Genomic DNA, 19482 nt, shown 5'->3' with positions numbered 1-19482 from the left:
ATATGGAAGTGAAATCACATGCTACTAAACAATGAATTAATCAACCAGGAAATCAAAGAAGAAATAAAAATGTACATGGAAGCAAATGAGAATGAAAACACCACATCCCAAAACCTAGGATGTAGAAAAAGCATTTCTTTTTTTTTAAATTTTTTAGTTTTTATTCTTGAGAGAGAGAGATGGATACAGCATGAGTGGGGAAGGGTCAGAGAGAGAGAGAGGGAGACACAGAATCTGAAGCAGGTTCCAGGCTCTGAGCTGTCAGCACACAGCCTGACACAGGGCTCAAACTCATGAACCGTGAGATCATGACCTGAGCCGAAGTCAGATGCTTAACCAACTGAGCTACCCAGGCGCCCCCAGAAAAAGCATTTCTAAGAGTGAAGTTTATAGCAAGACAGGCCTACCACAAGAAGCAAGAAATATCTCAAACAACCTAAGCTTATACCTGAAGGAGCTAGGTAAAGAACAACAAAAGAGGCCTCAAACCAGCAGAAGGAAGGAAATAACAAAGATTAGAGCAGAAATGAATGATACAGAAACAAGCAGACAAACAACAACAACAACAACAACAACAACAGCAAGAACAAAAAAATAAAACCAGGAACTAGTTCTTTGAAAAAATCAATAAAATTGATGAGCATCTAGCCAGAATTATCAAGAAAAAAAGAGAAAGAACTCAAGTAAATAAAATCACAAATGAGAGAGGACAAATAACAACCAGCACCAAAGAAATACAATTGCAAGGCACTACTTGCAACTACTAGCACTACCAACAAAGTGGTCAACCTAGAAGAAATGGATATGTTCCTAGATATAAATCCACTGTGAAAAGTGAAGCAGAAGAAAAAGAACATTTGAATGGATCAATAACCAGCAAAGAAATTAAGTCAGTCATAAGAAAAATCCCAACAAACAAAAGTCCAGATCAGATGGCTTTACAGGCCAACATGACCCTTACATCAAAACCAGATAAAGGCATTACTAAAAATGAGAACTACAGGATAATATCCTTGATGAAAACAGATCCAAAAATTCTCAACAAAATACCTGCGAATCAAATTAAACAATTAATTTAAAAAAATCATTCATCACGAGTAAGAGAAAGTGAGTTCATTGTGATACAATTTAAAAGCAGAGTACACCATCCACCCTTTGTGTTCTAATGTTACATATACTTTACACATGCAAACTACATTTATCCCCAAAGTTTCCAAATTCTCATCCATTATAACACTATCAAAGCTTATTTCTTCACCTGAATTAGCTCCAGCTGTGGATTAGATTCCTGCCTATATTTCACTGAGTACAGCTCTTCCATCTGTAGTCTGTGAAACTAGAACTATCTGTCCCCAACACCACCAATATACAAGAGTACGGCAGGCATAGGATAATTTGTATAGATATTTCTATTCAAAAAGGGCAAGGAGATGGCACATAAAAAGGAATCACTAGTCCATAGCAGTTTCTTGAATAGGTTTCAAGGTGTGTGCATCATCATATTTGGCTCTTGATTCTGCCCTCTGAGATCTTGTTTTGTTGTCTTAGTATTCCTTTCTTTTTCATAAAAGGTAGCACGTGTTTACAGCTGAGGAACTGTCTCAACCTGTTTCCAACCAGTAGAATTTGAGAAGTCCAACATCCTCTTTACTATTTACTATTCTTTGTCCCTATCATTCTTGCTGGCAGTGTGTCTGCTGATATTTCACAAAAACTGTGCAGACCACTTGTGAATCTCATTGGAGTTCATTCCATTACACAAAAGCCACACTCACAACTCTCTTCAAAATAAGCTTTTCTTTACCTTGGGCTTCTGTTGATATGGCTGAAAGACAAAACTCTAAAGCTTTTGGAGGCCAATTTTTTTTTTACAGAATCTGAGGGGAACACCTTTAATTTCTAAACATCCTTTGATGTTTTTGAACTCTTATGTTTGTATAGTCTCAGTTTTGGCTCCATTTTCCTGATAGTTCTTGGAAATCATTTAATTTTGCATTTTTTTACTGTGTGAAGAGGTTGGGAACTTTCAGAATAATTGAGTCATGGTTGCATTTTGTTTAACAATTATCTCAATTTACTACTTTCCTCTCGTATTTTATTACAAGCATCAAGAAGAAGCCAGTCTAGATCACCAAGTTCATTAGGTACATGTTCTGCTTTTCACATACTGTAAAAGAAAATGTGCTAGGTTTTCTGCCCCTAACAAAATGGGTCCTTCCTTTTCCAGTTTTGAATAATGTATTCCCATTACCTCTTGAGCCCTCAACATCAATTTTCTCAAGGTTGAGAGTTTCTAGATGTCTATTTCAGGCAATTTGAGCTTCATCTATCATGGCTTTCAAAATTCTTCTGGCCCCCACATACTACCTGTTTATACAGCCACAACTACATTCTTAGTTATTTGAGACAACTGCACCATATTTCTAGGTGCCAAAATCTCTATTATTTATATATTGCTGTATAACATATTATCCACAGAATTAATAGCATTAAACAACACACATATATCATATCAGAGTTTCTGTAGTTCAGGAATCCGGGTATATCTTAGCTAGGTTCCCTCTTCAGTCTCTTACAAAGCCATAATCAAGGTATTATCTGGGGCTGTTGTCTCATCTGAAAGTCTGACTTGGAAGGATTCTCTTCATAGCTTGCTCATATGGTTTTTGGAAGAATTCAATTTCCTGCGAGCTGTTAAATTGAGGGTCTTACTGCTTCACTGGCTCATGATTGCTTTTCCATGTGTGCTTCTTCATCATAGTAGCTTGTTTTAGCAAAGCAAGCAATCTGAGAAGGCGAGAGAGAGAGAGTGCATGCAAAACAGAAGTCATTCTTTTTTAACCTAATCTTCTGAGTGACATCCTATAACTTTTGCCATAGAAGCAAGCCACTATATCCAGCCCAAATACAAAGGAAGATTACAAAAAGGAATGAATACCAGAAAGTGGGATCATTGGAAACATTTTGGAAGCTATCACAATAAGCACTTTCCCCAAGGGAATAAGAATTGGCTAGGACTTCTGTAAGATGGTGGCATATGAATATCCTGAAACCACATCCTTTCATGGAGACACCAACTCTACAGTGACATATGGATCATACCTCTGAAAAAGATTTGAAAACTAGATGAACTGCTTCTCCATAACAAATGATACAAAGACCATATCAAAATGGGTAGGAAGGCAGAGATGTGATCTCACCAAAAACTGCCCTGTCATGGCATCACATAATAGGATTTCATCAGTCTGGTGTTTCTCCTGGAGGAGCAAGGAGTTGGTGCCTCTACATTAATCATCCCAACCTTTGGGATCTGCACTGGAAACATGAGCCCCCAAAATGTATGGCTTAGAAAACCAAAGGGGCTGATGTCCAAGGGACACAAAGTTCTATACAAACCCAAGATTTACTTTTTAAAGAATTTACATATGGTCTCACTCAACCAAAATCCAACAAAAACAAGCAAGCAAACAAACAAGCAACCTCCTAGTAGTTTGAAAAGCATTGTGAGTATATTCGAAAGAGATTCATATGTTAATTTAAAAGTCTCTGGTGAAGGAGCAAGGGACAACTGAAACTTTCCCTGAGTCAGAGGAACTGGTAGGTACCATTTTTGTACTCTGCACCTACCCTGTTAGCCCAGGGGGGAAATTCAGATACACCCCTTCCCTCCACCTTACTAAGACAGAAAAGGCCAGCATTCAAGTTCTATCCTACTGCTTACTGAAGTCTGGTTGTGTAGTTGCAGTAATTCCCCTCTAGTTGGCTGGGGCAGGTGAACAGGAACAGTTGTGGCCTTCTCATGTTCACTAGATAAAGCCAGCGAGCATGGACAAATGTGACACTCCTCTGCTTTATGGCTGGGGCTGGTGATAGCAAGGAGCTATGGAATTCTCCCACTCCCAGACTAAAGCCATCATACACACACAGAGAAGGACCCTCGGCTGCATTCTGACCCATAGAAATGTGCAGTTAAGAAACATTCTCAGTACATTTCTTAAGCCAGCAAACATGCTCCAATTCCTATACTCTCCAGTTGTATATATAAATCCAATAAGCATGGATAATCCACACAGGGAATCCCCTATGATCCACCTGGCTCTGGTGGCCAATGAGGCTATCATTCCTAAGCTCCATGGGAATGTGACAATTGGAAATACAGTTCTTGACTAGTCACTGCACCCAGGTTACTACACAAACAGACTGAAATGCAATACCAGTCTTCCTGTGGAAATGACTTATTTACAAGTATGGAGCTTCAAGCTGAGGGACAGTCTTCAAATTTCCTCCACATGTAGAGGGCTGAACCACTCACAGGAAATGTAAGCAGGATACACCGTCCTTGTGCACACCCTGGACCTCACTATAGGTCAAAGATACCTCCCAGAAAAGAGTATATGCACTTATCTGCAACCTCAACTTTTGCAGATGTCCCCCAAAGGACACTTCCAGATCTCCTGGACTGGACACCAGCAGGGGTTATAATTGCAATCCCAGAGGACGGAATATATGTTCATATTTTACACATTTACCTAAGGGTCTGGTTTCCAATCAGCCTGAAACTACGTACTCAATGAGATTCCTCTCACTGAATACTGGGAGGTCTTGGCACACCCTCAAAAATAAGAACAAATCAAGAATAAATCAGGTGGTTAGATAATCACAAAGGTTTGAAAGATAATCAAGAGCTAGGGTAAGGTTGAACAAGAAAGTTTATCACCTACACAAAGCCACTCCTTAAAGACTGATAGAAGTAACTATTTTATATTTAACACACAGAAACAAATACAGAGAGTTAAGCAAAATTAGTAAATATAGAATTATGACCTAAAAGAAAGAACAGGAAAAAAATAAAAGACTCCTTAATGATATAAAGATAAGTAACCTACCAGATAAGGGATTCAAATTAATGGTCATCAAATGCTCACCAAACTTGGGAGAAGAATGGATGAGCATAGTGAGAATGTCAATAAAAAGAAAATATAAGAAGTACACCACCAACAACAAAAAGTCATAAAGTGACGCATACAATAACTAAAAATTTCACAAGAGATTTTAATAGCAGACTTGGTGAAGCAGAAGAATGGATTAGCAACCTGGGAGACAAAGCAATGGAACTCATCCAGACAGAACAGCAAAAAGAAAAAAAAAAGAACTTTAAAAAATGAAAAAAAAAAAAAACAAACAAACTAAAGAGACCTTTCGAACAACATAAAACAGAATAACAGTTGCATTATTGGTGGCCAGAAAGAGAACAGAGAGACAAAGAGACAGAAACAATGGAAATTTTTCCTAACCAGGGAAGGAAGCAGAAATCTAGGTGCAGAAAGCTCATAGAGTTCCAAATAAGATGAACCCAAAGCACTCCACACCAAGGCACATAATTAAAATGAAACAGCAATTGCACTACCAGGTATTTACCCAAAGAATATAAAAATACTAATTCAAAGGGATACATGCACCCCAGTGTTTATAGTAGCATTATTTACAATAGCCAAACTATGGAAACAGACCATGTGTCCATCAACAGATGAATAAAGATGTGGTAAGTATATACAACTGAATATTATGCAGACATCAAGAAGAATAAAATTTTGTCATTTGCTACAATGTGGATATAGCTAGAGAGTATTATGCTAAAATAAGTCAGAGAAAGATAAATACTATACGATTTCATTCATATGTGGAATTTTAAGAAACAAAACAGATGATCATAGGGGGAAAAAGAGAGAGAGAGGCAAAACAAGAAAAAGACGTTTAACTACAGAGAACAGACTGATGGTTATCAGAGGAGAGGTAGGTGGGAAGATGGGTTAGGTGATGAGGATTAAGGAGGGCACTTGTGATGAGCGCTGGGTGTTGTACCTAAGTGTTGAATCACTAAACCAAACACCTGAAACTAATATTACACTGTATGTTAACCGGAATTTAAATAAAAACTTAAAAAAAAAAAAACAAAAACCAAACAACAAAACTAAAATAAAATGCCAAAAGGTAAAGAGGAGAATCTTTTTAAAAAAATTTTTAAAAGTTTTATTCATTTTTGAGAGACAGAGAGAACGGAGTATGAGCGGGGGAGGGACAGAGAGAGGGGGTGTCACAGAATCCAAAGAAGGCTGAGCCCGTGTGGCACAGAGCCTGACACGGGGCTCAAACTCATTGACTGCAAGATCATGACCTGAACCGAAGTCGGACACTCAACTGACTGAGTCACCCAGGCGCCCCGGTAAAGAGGAGAATCTTAAAAGCAGCAAGAGAAAAACAAATTGTTATGTACATAGAAAACATCATTCATTAGCAGATTTCTCAGCAGATGTATTTTTCAGGCCATAAGGAAGTGGCATGACATTCAAAGTGCTGAAAGGAAAAAACTTCCATCCAAAAGTATTGTAACCATCAAGATTATCATTCAGAATTGAAGAAATGATAAAGAGTTTTAAAGACAAGCAAAAGCTAAAGGAGTTTGTCATTACTAAACCATCCTTGCAGGAAATACTAAGGAGAATTATTTAAACTGAAATAGGAAAACATACAGAAGTAAAAAGCTCACTGCAAAAAAAAAAAATATAATAAGGGTAGTCAATAAAGCTACTATGAATTTGAATAGATAAAAGTAGTAAAATTAACTAAAGCTGCAATACTTAGTTAAGGGATACATATAATAAGAAGATGTAAAATGTGACATCAAAAACATAAAATATATACAAAATACAGCATTTGTGCTTGACAAAAATGCTCAACAAGTAGGAATAGATGGAACATACCTCAACATCAAAAAGGCCAAATATAAAAGACCCGCAGCTAATATCATTCTCAGTGGAGAAAAACTTAGAGTCTTTGCCTTAAGGTCAGTCACAGACAAGGATGCCCAGTTTCATCATTGCTATTTAAAATAGTACTGGAAGTCTTAGCCTCAGCAATCAGACAACAAGAAGAAATAAAGAAATAAAAGGCATCCAAATTATCAAGGAAGAAGTCAAAATTTCAGTATTCACAGATGATATAACACCCTATGTAGAAACCCTTCCCAAAAAAATTGCTTAAACTAATATATGAATTCCAGGATATAAAATGAATGTACAGAATTTGATTGCATTTCTATACACCAATAATGAAGCAGCAGAAAAAGAAATCAAGGAATTGATCACACTTACAATTACACCAAAACAATTAGATACCTAGGGAAAAAAATGTAACCAAAGAGGTGAAAGGTTTGTACTCTAAAAACTATAGAACAGTTATAAAATAAATTGAGGAGAATACAAAGAAATAGAAAAGCATTCCATGCCCATGGATTGGAAGAACAAACATTGTTAAACGTTTCTTCTACTCAAAGCAATCTACACATTTAATGCAATCCCTATCAAAATATCACCAACATTTTTGCATAACTAGAAGAAACAATTCTAAAATTTGTATGGAACCACAAAAGACTCTGAGTAGCCAAAGAAAAACAAAACTGAAGGCATCACAATTCCAGATTTCAACCTATATTACAAAGCTGTAGTCATCAAGACAGTATTATACTGGCACAAAAGCAGACATATAGATCAATATAATGGCATAGAAAACTCATAAATCGACCCACAGCTATACAGTCAACTGGTCTTTGACAAAGCAGGAAATAATATCCAATGGAAAAAAAAAAGTCTCTTCAACAAATGGTGTTAGGAAAACTGGATGGTGACATGCAGAAGAATGAAACTGGACCATTTTCTTACAACATACACAAAAATAAATTCAAAAGGGATAAAAGAGCTAAATGTGAGAAAAGAAACCATCAAAACCTTAGAGAACACAGGTAGCAACCTCTTTGACCTCAGCCAGAGCAATTTCTTACTAGACACACCATAGGAGGCAAGGGAAATGAAAGTGAAAGTGAACTACTGACTTCATCAAGATAAAAAGCATCTCCATAGCAAAGGAAACAATCAATGAAGCTAAAATGCAGCTTACAGAAGGGAGAAGATATTTTCAAAGAACATGTCTGATCAAAGGTTAGTATCCAAAACCTATAAAGAACTTATCAAATTCAACACCCAAAAAACAAATACCCCAGTTAAGAAATGAAGATATGAATAGACACTTCTCCAAAGAAGATATCCGAATGGCTAACAGACACAAGAAAAGATGCTCAACATCACACATCATTAGGGAAATAGTAATGAAAACCACAACGAGATATCACCTCACACCTGTCAGAATGGCTAAAATTGGCAACACAAGAAACCACAGGTGTTGGTGAGGATACAGAAAAAGGGGAACCCTCTTGCACTCTTGGGAATGCAACCTGGTGTAGTCATCCTGAAGAACAGCATGGGGATTCCGCAAAAAGTTAAAAATAGAACTATCCTACCATCCAGCAATTGCATTGTAGGTATTTGCCCAAAAGGTAAAAATTACAGATTGAAAAGGGTACATTCACCTCAACGCATATAGCACCATTATCAAAAATAGCCAAGCTATGGAGAGATCCCAAATGTCCATCAACTGATGAATGGATAACGAAGTGGTATATATATAATGGAATATTACCCAGCCATCAAAAAGAATGAAATCTTGCCATTTGTAATGACATGGATGGAGCTAGAGTATATTATGCTAAATGAAATAATTCAGAGAAAGACAAATACCAATAATTTCACTCATATGTGGAAATAAAGTAACAAAACATATGAACATATTGGGGGGGGTAGAAAGAGGGAAACAAACTATGAGAGACTCTTAAAGTTATAGAATAAACTGAGGGTTGATGGAGGGAGGTGGGTTGGGGATAGGCTGGATGGGTAATGGGTACTAAGGAGGGCACTTGTTATGATGAACACTGAGTGTTGTATGTAATTGATAAATCACTGAATTCTACTCCCGAAACCATTATTGCACTCACTGTATGTCAACTCACTAGAATTTAATTAAAAATTTGAAAGAGAAAAACATAAAATATGGGGAGCAAAATTTAGAGTTTTGGAATGTATTCAGATTTAAGCTGCTATACATAGGAAGATAGATGTAAAGCTCATGGTTACCACAAGACAAAAATTTATAGTAAATACACAAAGAAAATGAGAAAGAAATGTAAACATAACACTTAAGAAATTCATCAAAACACAGAGGCAAGAAAAGAGGAAGAAAAGACACAAGCTACAATAACAGCCAGAAAACAATGAACAAAATGGAAATAAGCACATATGTATCAATATTTACTTTATTTGTATATGGACTAAATATTTAATCAAAACAGAGAGTGGCTGAATGGATAAAATAACAAAACACATCTATATATTGTCTATGTGGCACTAACTTTAGAAGCAAGGACACATGCATACTAAAATGAAGGAATAGAAAAAGACAGCTCATGCAAATGGAAACAAGAAGAAAGTTGGTATAGCTACATTCATATCAGACAAATAGACTTTTGTTATTTTTTAATTTTAATTCCAGTGTTGTTAACATACAGTGTTATATTAGTTTCATTTGTACAACATAGTGATTCAACAGTACCATATATTACTCAGTGCTCATCAATGTAAGTATAGTCTTAACAGACAAATAGACTTTTAAACAAAGGCTACTAAAAGACAAAAAGAGACACTATATAATGATAAAAGTGTCAATCAAGCAAGAAGACATATAAACATATATGCACCCAATATGCACCAAAAAAACATGAAGCAAGTGTTAATAGAACTAAAAGGAGAAATTGACAGAAACACAATAAGAGTATGACATTTTAACATCCCACTAAAATCAATGAATAGATCATCAAGACAAAGAATAAAAAAGGAAACTTTAGCATTAAACATTATATAGACCAGATGGACTTAATAGATACATAGAGAATATTCCATCCAAAAGGAGAATAAACATTTTTCTCAAGTGCATATGCAATATTCTTTAGGATAGATCACATGTTATGCCATGAAATAAGACTCAATAAAGTCAAGAAGATTGAAATCATATTAAGCATCTGTTCTGACCATAATGGTATGAAACCAGAAATCAGTCACAAGAAGAAAACTGGAAAAAAACACAAATACATGGAGATTAAACAACATGATACTTTAAAATTTTAAAAATCCCAATAAACAAATAATTACAGAAATACTGCTTACCAAAATGTATGGTATGGTGCAAAAACAGTTATAAGAGGGAAGTTTATAGCAATACAGGCTACCATAAGAAACAAGAGAAATCTCAAACAATTTAGCTTTACACATAAAGGAACTAGAAAAAGAACAAATGAAGGCTGAAGTTAGTAGAAGGAAGGAAATAATAGAGATCAGAGCTGAAATAAATGAGCTAGAGACTAAAATGGCAATAGAAAATATTAATCAAACTAAGAGCTAGTTCTTTGGAAAGATAAACAAAATTGGCTAATATTTAGTTAGACTCACCAAGAAAAAAAGAGCGTTCTTGTGTAGATGAAATCAGATATGAAAGAGAAGTTACAACTCCTATCACAGAAATACAAAGTATCATAAAAGACTACTAGGACCAATTTTACACCAATATATTGGACAGCCTAGAGAAAATGTATAAATTCTTAGACACTTATAATCTGTCAACAGTGAATCATAAATAAATAGAAAATCTGAGTATCAATTACAAGTAAGAAATTTGTTCAGTTAAAAAAAAAATACCATCAGCAAACAGAAGTTCAGGACCAAACATCTTCACTGGTAAATTCTATCAAACATTCAAAGAAGATTTAATACCTATCCTTTTCAAACTCTTCCAAAATTGTATAGGAAACACTTCCAAATTCAGTTGATAAGGCCAAAATTATCCTGATCCTAAAACCCGACAAACACAAGAAAAGAAATTTGTGGGTCAATAGCCCTGATGAACATAGATGCAAAAATCCTCAATAAAATGTTGGCAAACTGAATTCAACAAAACATTAAAAGGATTATATAACATGATCAAAGTGGGATTTATTGCAGTGATGTAGGGATGGTTCACCATCAGCAAATCAGTTAGCATGATATACCAAATTAACAAAAGAAAAATAATATAATCATCTTAATAGATGCAGAAAAAGAATTGGATAAAATTCATCATTCATTTGTGATAAATAAAACTCCCAACAGAGTATCTATAGATGGTACATACTTCAACTTAATAAATTTCATATATTACAAACCTACAGCTAATACACTCAATGATGAAAAGCTGAAAGTTTTACCTCTAAGATCAAGAACAAGACAAGAATGCACACTCTCCCCACTTTCAGTCAACACACTTTTGGAAGTCCTAGCCACGGCAATTAGATAACAAAAAACAAAAGACATTCAAAGTGGAAAAGAAGAAGTAAAACTATTTGTAGATGACATGATATTATATATAGAAAATCCTAAAGACTCCACTACAAAACTGTTAGAACTAATAAAGGAATTCAGTAAGGTTACTGGATAAAAAAAACAACATAAAAAACCTGTTGCATTTCCACATGCAACTATCGGAAAGAGAAATTTAAAAATCCCATTGACAATTGCATCAGAAAGAATAAAATACCTAGGGATAAATTTAACCAAGGAGGTGAAAGTCATATACATTAAAAACTACAGTTTCATTGATAAATGAAATTGAAGGCACAAATAAATGGAAAGATATTCAGGGCTCATGCAGTAGAATAATTAATATTGTTAAAATATCAATACTGCCCAAAGCAATCTGTAGATTAAATTCAATCCCTATCAAAACTCCAAAGGCATTCATCACCAAAATGGAAACAAAAACAACTCTAAAATTTGTATGGAACCACAAATGACACTGAACAGACAAAGCAATTCTAAAAAAGAAGGACAAGGCTGGAGATACCACGTTTTCTATTTTCAAACTAGACTAAAGAGCTACCACAACTAAAACAGTGTGGTACTGGAATCAAAATAGGCGTATAAACCAATGGAACAGCATAGGGAGCTCAGAAATACAACCGGGTATATGTTGTCAATTAATTTACAAAGGAGACAAAAATATAAAATAGGAAAGTACAGTGTCTTCAAGAAGATATTGGGAAAACTGGACAGCTACATGAAAAAGAATAAAACTGGACTGCCATCTTAACATGCATAAGGATTAAATCAAAATATACTAAAGACTTGAATGTAATATTTGAAACCATAAAATTTCTAGAAGGAAACATAGGTAGTAAGCTTCTTGACACAGTCTTAAAGATTTTATTTGGAATCTGACATCAAAGGAAAGAGAAAGAAAAGTAAAAATGAACATGGGACTACATAAAACTAAAAAGGTTTTGCACAGTGAAAACAAAAATGCAACCTATTGTAAAAACATATTTTCAAATCATATATACAATAAAGGGCTCATACCCAAAATATATAAAGAATTCATGCAACTCAATAACATAAAAACAATCCAATTAAAGAATGAACAAAGGATTGAAGACATTTTTCCAAAAAAGATATACAGATAGCCAAAGGGGACATGAAAAGAGGCTCAACATCACTACTCATCAGAGAAATACAAATCAAGACTACAATGAGGCATCACCTTACAATTGTCAGAATGGCTAGAATAAAAAAGACAAGAAATAACGAGTGCTGGTGAAGCTGTGGGGAAAAGGGATATCTTGTGCACTGTTGGGAATATAAATTGGTGTATCCCTTATGAAAAATAGTATGGAGTTTCCTCAAAATATTAAAAAATAGAACAACCATATGATCCATCAATTCCACTACTGGATATCTATCTGAAGAAAATAAAAAACTTTAATTCAAAAAGATATGTGCAGCCTTCTGTTCACTGCAGCATTATTAACAATACCCAAGATATGGAAGCAACCAAAATGTCCTACCATAAATGAGTGGATAAAGAAGATGTGGTATATATATATATATATATATATATATATATATATATATATATACACAATGAAATACTAGTTAACCACAAAAAAAAAAAAGGAAATCTTGATATTTGTGATAACATGGATGAAAGTTAAGGGTATCATGCAAGTGAAATAATTCAGAGATAGAAAGACAAATACCATATGATTTCATCTGTATATGGAATCTAAAAACAACAACAACAACAACAACTAAAAACAAAACAAAACAAAACAAAAAACCCGAAACAATCAAAATAAAACTCAGACAGTCACAGAACAGATTGGTCATTGTCAGAGGAGAAGGGATTGAGTAGAGCAAAAGAGATGAAGGAGATTAAAAAGTACAAGCATAGAGGTATGAAATAAGTCTTAGGGATATAATACACAGCATGAGATATATAGTAAAAAATGTATTAACACTGTAGGTGACAGATGATAACTAGACTTATTGTGGTGATTATTTCACAATGTGTACAATGTCTAATTATTATGTTGTACACCTGAAACTAATAAAAAATTTATGTCAAATATACCTCAGTAAAAATAAATGAACATAAAGCATAAAATAAAAAAAAAGAATTGGCTAATTGATTCACCTTTTCAAGGTTTAATTTTATTTTTAATTAAGCAAGTAAGTTTGTTATTTACATGTAGCACACTGATGCATAATTGCTGCTTTAAATCTTAGTTGCCTTATATTTTCTGGAATGTGTGCACTTGTATTTCCAAATTGACTAATAGCCTCTGAGCCATTTTTGTTCTCCCTTTATTTTATGAATATATGAGTACAAATGCTCATATGTATGTATATATGCGTATGGACAGAAACTTGTACACCACTATAACTATGCTTCCCTGGTATAGACTTAATTTGGTTCTTTCAAACTTCTCATATTTATACTTTGACCATACATGTGAAAAGATGGTTTAGCAGGAAACATTGAAAACTCAGAATTTTATGACTAAAAGTTGCTAGAATTCAGAGATATAGTAAAAAAAATCACCTGTCAGTTTAGTGGAATGTTGTGCTTACATATATATTTTTTCATATAAGGATCAATGACAAGTTGTAACTTCCAAAAAGCAAAGTTATTGGATAACCAAGGCCTAGTTTAATTATCTTTTCAATATTGTATGGGAAGTAAGTTGCAGCACCAGGTTCAAATCCATTCAATATACTGTGATAGTAATCATGGAATATAGTATTTGATAATTATGTAATTTAGCACAGCTAAATAGAAATGAACATATTTTGTTACCATTTGTGCCCCACAAACAGTGCCATCAGCAATATAGGAATAATCTCTTTCATCTGATTTCACTGATGACCCAGTGGCTATAGATATGCATACATGCCCTTGAATGTATGAATAAACTGCAGACTGAACATCATTTTTATAAGTATTCCTATGTGGCCAAACACAAGCTAATTTTCCACAGAGAACATCCCTGAAATGAAAATCAGAAAATTCCTTATCATTTTGTCTTTTAATGATACCATGTTCCAAATAAATATTGTATTACATGATTGACAACATAAATATTATTTAATTGATGGCATAAAAATTTGCCAGAAAAAAATGACAAGATAACATTATCCTTCGGTGCCCACCAACTGAATGCAATCTTATTGATTAGCACTGGAACCAAATTGAATACTGTATGCTGAACACAAATTTGCAGTCTTGCAGACTTGCAGACTTCATTTCCTATTTCAGAACTCAACTTTTTGTCTAGTCTCCAGTTGACCTAGAGCACTTATCATATTTTACCATATTCTTTAGGAAAATTCATCACCTGCCTCCACTTTGATATAGCTTAGCCAGTCTGGTCATTGGTTACCCAACATTTCCTGAAAGCAGCTGATTGCATTTATTAACTCTATGTATGTATCTTTTGAACCCCTTCTGTTTATTTCCATCATCCCTGGTATGAACCTTAGTCAATACATCTCTATGGTATACAGACTCTTCATGCTAATCCTTCCAGTAGTTCTGGACTTCTCTCTTGAGAATTAAGGAACTTTGAGATCCCCTTTGTGCCACAAGCATTCCAAACATTATCCCATGAACAGTTTATTTAGCCAGACGTACTCATGACCCAGTATGGAATACACTGCAGGTGTACGACCTGTCAAGATGCCAAATACTACGTTGTATGTGCTTGCTGTTATCAGAAAAACTGCAGAAATAAAAGAGGCTTGAGCCATGAGACCAGTGCTTTGCCTCCTGGAGAGTAACCTATCCCTGAATAGAATACTGGCTTCTCTAAGACTTACAATATCCCTAGACTATGCCCTAAAAAGTAATCTATGTCACTTCTTACTCTTGGAATCACTCAAATCTATCATTTCTCATTTTCAATGGAAACAACTATTCTTAACTTTGATATAATCTTGCCAAGCATGCCATTAATACTTCTTCAAAAGTGTTCCTTAGAAAATTTTATTCATTTTTCCTGAAAGACCATGTTGGGTTCTTTAATATAACAGGGATTAGTTTCATGGTACGAGGTGAAGATTCAAGTAAAGTTGAGAGCCAAAATCTAAATCTCTTTTCAAGCTTTTCTCCTTTCCAGCCTAATGTGTCTATCTTAGATGTAGATACTTCTTTTGATTGTGGTTCCACTCTCTTTCCATGGAATATATCTTAAACCAGCTTTGCACATAGTAGGTCTCTTTCTAGTTTGGCCATTGAGTACAGACACTTCCTCCACAATCTATTCTCTCAAAATTTGCATTTATGGCTGAATTCTTGGAACTAACAGGCTCTTCTTTTCTGGAAAGGAATCGCAGTTGTCTTAGCACAGATGAATTGTGCTAATGAATTCCAGTCTCATCTAGTGATTTTATTTCAGGAAAATATATGTATTATAATTTCAGATGAAATATGGATACGTCATGCTTGCTAGAGTTTCACAGTTTCTTCCATCTTTTTTGTTCATATTTTCACAAATAATCTTACTTAGATGAAGTGCAGCCAACATGCCTTCTTGTCAACAGGGAAAGAGATTTAAGCATGTCGTTTACCACCACCTCCTATTTTTGTCGGCATCCTCTGTGGTGTAACTCAGCCTGATCACTCCTGCTCTGTAATGGTATTTAACATGGTGTGACTCATAATATCTTGTCTTTTAGAGATTAGACGGGGTCTCCTTCTGAGATCTCCCCTCATCAGTATTCACTTTGTGATCCCAGACATAGTCTTTTAATTCTGCATCTTCTACATGTCATACTTTGAAGAGAGACAGGGCCTAAAGTTGCGTGGTCGAGAGACTTACAAAGCAGGGGGCTAAGACTCTCCAGGAGGCGAATCACTGGTCTCCTGGCTCAAGCCTCTTTTATTTTTGCAATTTGTCTGATAACAGCAAGCACATACAAGATAGTATTTGTCATTTTGACAGGTCGTGCACCTGCAGTGTATTCCATACTGGGTCATGAGTACGTCTGCACCAGATAAAACATTCTTATCCCTGGCCTGGTGCCCGTTTTATGTCCTTCTGGAGAGAACATGCAGTCCCAGTGGCTTTCCACCTGGGAATGGAACTGCTTTCACTTCCTTGCTGCTCCGTCCCTTTCCTTCCGAACATTCTTACGGTGCCTCCGGCTTCTTGTTCCCCAACAATACTTATTCTATAGTAAACTCATGTGGATGCAAAGTGGTGGATACTATCCTAGTCCCACCCAACTAGACACTTTCTTCAGATACTTATAATCTTCATAATGGAACCAAGTCTTTTAATAAGTATGCTGAGTGTGGTGCTTACCAAAGGATTTCACGTTTTTTTCTAATTGCGTCTTTGGAGATTAAGGAAAATCCTGCTTCTCCTTGGATCACATGACCCTATCTTAATGTTTTTTATATTTTCTCTTTTCATATATGTTCTTGAATTTGGATCTGTAAATATTTTTAAGCCACTTTAAGTTATAATTAACACCTACCAAGCTATACATATTTAATGTACCCAATGTGATGAATTTGGGGATAAGCACATACTCAATGAGTCCATCAGCACCATCAAGGACATAAACATATCCACCACTTCCTAAAGTCTCCTCCTGCCTATGTATATAATAATAATATTAATAATAATATTAATAATTTATTATATTATTTTAAAATATTTTGTGGCAAGAATGCTTATTATATGTACTACTACTTAGCAAATTTTAAGTATACAATACCATATTTTTAGTTATAGTAACTATGTTGTGTAGTATGTCTCCAGACTTATTTATGTTGCTATACTTTTTCAGTTTTATTGGGGGTATAATTGACTAATAAAATTGTAAGACAGTTAAAGTGTGCAAAGTGGTGATTTGATATGTGTACATATTGTGAAAGAATTCTCCCCATTGACTTAATTAGCGCATTCATCATTTCATATGTTTATCCTTTTTGTATGTATCTGAGAACATTTAAGTTCTACTCTCTTAGCAAATTTCAATTATACAATACAATGTTATTAACTGTGGTCACCATATTACATTAGATACTTGGACCTTTATTCATCTTAAAACTGAAAACTTGGTACCCTTTTACTAACATTTCTGTATTTCTCACTTGCAACTATTTTTATACTCTCTGTTTTTATGAGTTTAACTTTTTTCTTATTCCACAAATAAGTGATACGGTTTAGTATGTGTCTTTCTTTGTCTGGCTCATGTCACTCAGCATAGAGCTGGCAAGGTTCATCAAAGTTGCCACAAATGACAGGATTTTTTTCTTTTTTAAAGCTTAACATATTCCATTGGATACATAGCACTTTTTTGATCCATTTATCTATTGCTGGACATGTAGATTGTTTTCATATCTTGCTTGTTGTGAATAGTGCTATAATTAAATATCCTCAAGATACTGATCTAATTTCTTTTGGCTATTCAGCTATTTTTAATTTCCTGAGGAAACTCCAAACTATTTTTCATACTGGCTGTACCAGTTTACATTGCCATAAACACTATATGAGGGCTCCCTTTTCTCCACATCTTTGCCAGCATTTGTTATCTATTATCTTTTTATAATAGCCACCCTAACAGATATGATTTGGTATCTTATGGTTTTGATATGCATTTCCTTGATGATTCATGATGCTGAGCACCTTCTCATATACCTGTTGGCCATGTGAATATGACCCTTGGAAAAATGTCTGTTCAAGTCCACTAAAAAAATATTTTCTTGCTATTGAGTTGTAAGATTTCTTGTGTATTTTAGATAATACCACTTATTGATATTTGGCTTGGAATGGTTTCCCATTCCATAGCTTGTATTTTCATTTTGTGGATGGTTTCATTTGCTAACTTGAGGCCTTTTAGTTTTGTTGTACTTCTACTCATATAATTTTTCCTTTGCTGCCTTTGCTTTCAGTGACAGTAAAAAATCATTACCAAGACCACTGTCAAGGAAATTATTGTGTCCATTTTCCTCTAGGAATTTTACAGTTTGAGATGTCACATTCAAGTGTACTTTAGTTGACTTTTGTTTATGGTGTGAGATAGATGTCAGTTTTATTTCTTTCCCTGTAGCAATCTCATATTTCAAATATGATTTATTGAAGAGACTATCATTTACCATTGTATAATCTTGGTCTTTTTGTCAAAAATTAATTGATTGTGTCTGCATGTGCTTATTTTTAGACTGTATATTCTGTTCCATTAATATTTGCTTGTTTTTATGACAATATTTTATGCCAACTCTTGATCACTGTAGTTTTTTTTTTGTTTTTGTTCTGTCTTTATTGAGGAATAATTGACATATAACGTTAGATTCAGGTGTACAACTTAATGATTAGATATTTGTATGCACTGCCAAATGATCACCATAATAACATCTGTCACCATACCCAGTTACAATTTTTTCCCTTGTCATGAGGACTTTTAAGAGTTAGTCTATTAGCAACTTTCAAATATGCAATTTGAATTATTAACTATAGTCATATGGCAGTTCTTGTTCTTTTCTTTTTAAGTTTTTTAAATTAAATTTTAGTTAGTTAACATACAGTGCAATATTGGTATCAGGAGTAGAATTCAGTGATTCATCACTTACATACAACATCCAGTGCTCATCATGACAAGTGTACTCCTTAGTACACATTACCCATCTAGCCCATTTCCCTTCCACCTCCCTCTGTCAATCCATAGTTTGTTCACTATCATTTAGAGTTTCTTGTTGTTTGTTTCCTTCTCTTCTCTTCACCCCAATACCCATATGTTCATCTGTTTTGTTTCTTAAATTCCACATATGAATTAAATCATATGGTATTCCTCTTTCTCTGGTTGACTTATTTCACTTAGCATAATACATTATGCTCCATCCATGTCATTGCAAATGGCAAGATTTCATTCTTTTTGAAGGCTGAGTAATATCCTATTATCTATCTATCTATCTATATAATCCTATTATATATATATATATAATCCTATTATATATATATATATAATCCTATTATATATATATATATAATCCTATTATATATATATAATCCTATTATATATATATAATCCTCTTTTATATATGTGTGTGTGTATATATATATATATATATATATATATATATATATACCACATCTTCTCTACCCATTTATCCATTGAGGGACATTTGGGTTCTCTCCATAGTTTGGCTATTGTTGAACTGATGCTA

At 34.4% G+C, this 19482-nt stretch overlaps 1 protein-coding gene across 3 annotated transcripts in view; it reads right to left on the bottom strand.

The window, feature by feature from the left end:
- Positions 1 to 19482, bottom strand: part of LOC122217596 (disintegrin and metalloproteinase domain-containing protein 18-like) — a 144115-nt gene that overhangs the window by 45207 nt on the left and 79426 nt on the right. For 2 of the 3 annotated variants that reach the window (XM_042934770.1, XM_042934771.1), the window contains one exon: positions 14107 to 14296. The exons of the other annotated variant lie outside the window; for it this stretch is intronic. In XM_042934770.1, coding sequence (XP_042790704.1) covers positions 14107 to 14296 — 190 coding nt within the window. The remainder of the gene's footprint in view (positions 1 to 14106; positions 14297 to 19482) is intronic. 3 annotated transcript variants of the gene reach the window in all.

This window comes from Panthera leo, chromosome B1 (genome assembly GCF_018350215.1).
Source record: "Panthera leo isolate Ple1 chromosome B1, P.leo_Ple1_pat1.1, whole genome shotgun sequence".
Lineage (NCBI taxonomy): Eukaryota > Metazoa > Chordata > Mammalia > Carnivora > Felidae > Panthera > Panthera leo.
This window is presented reverse-complemented; position numbering and strand designations above follow the sequence as displayed.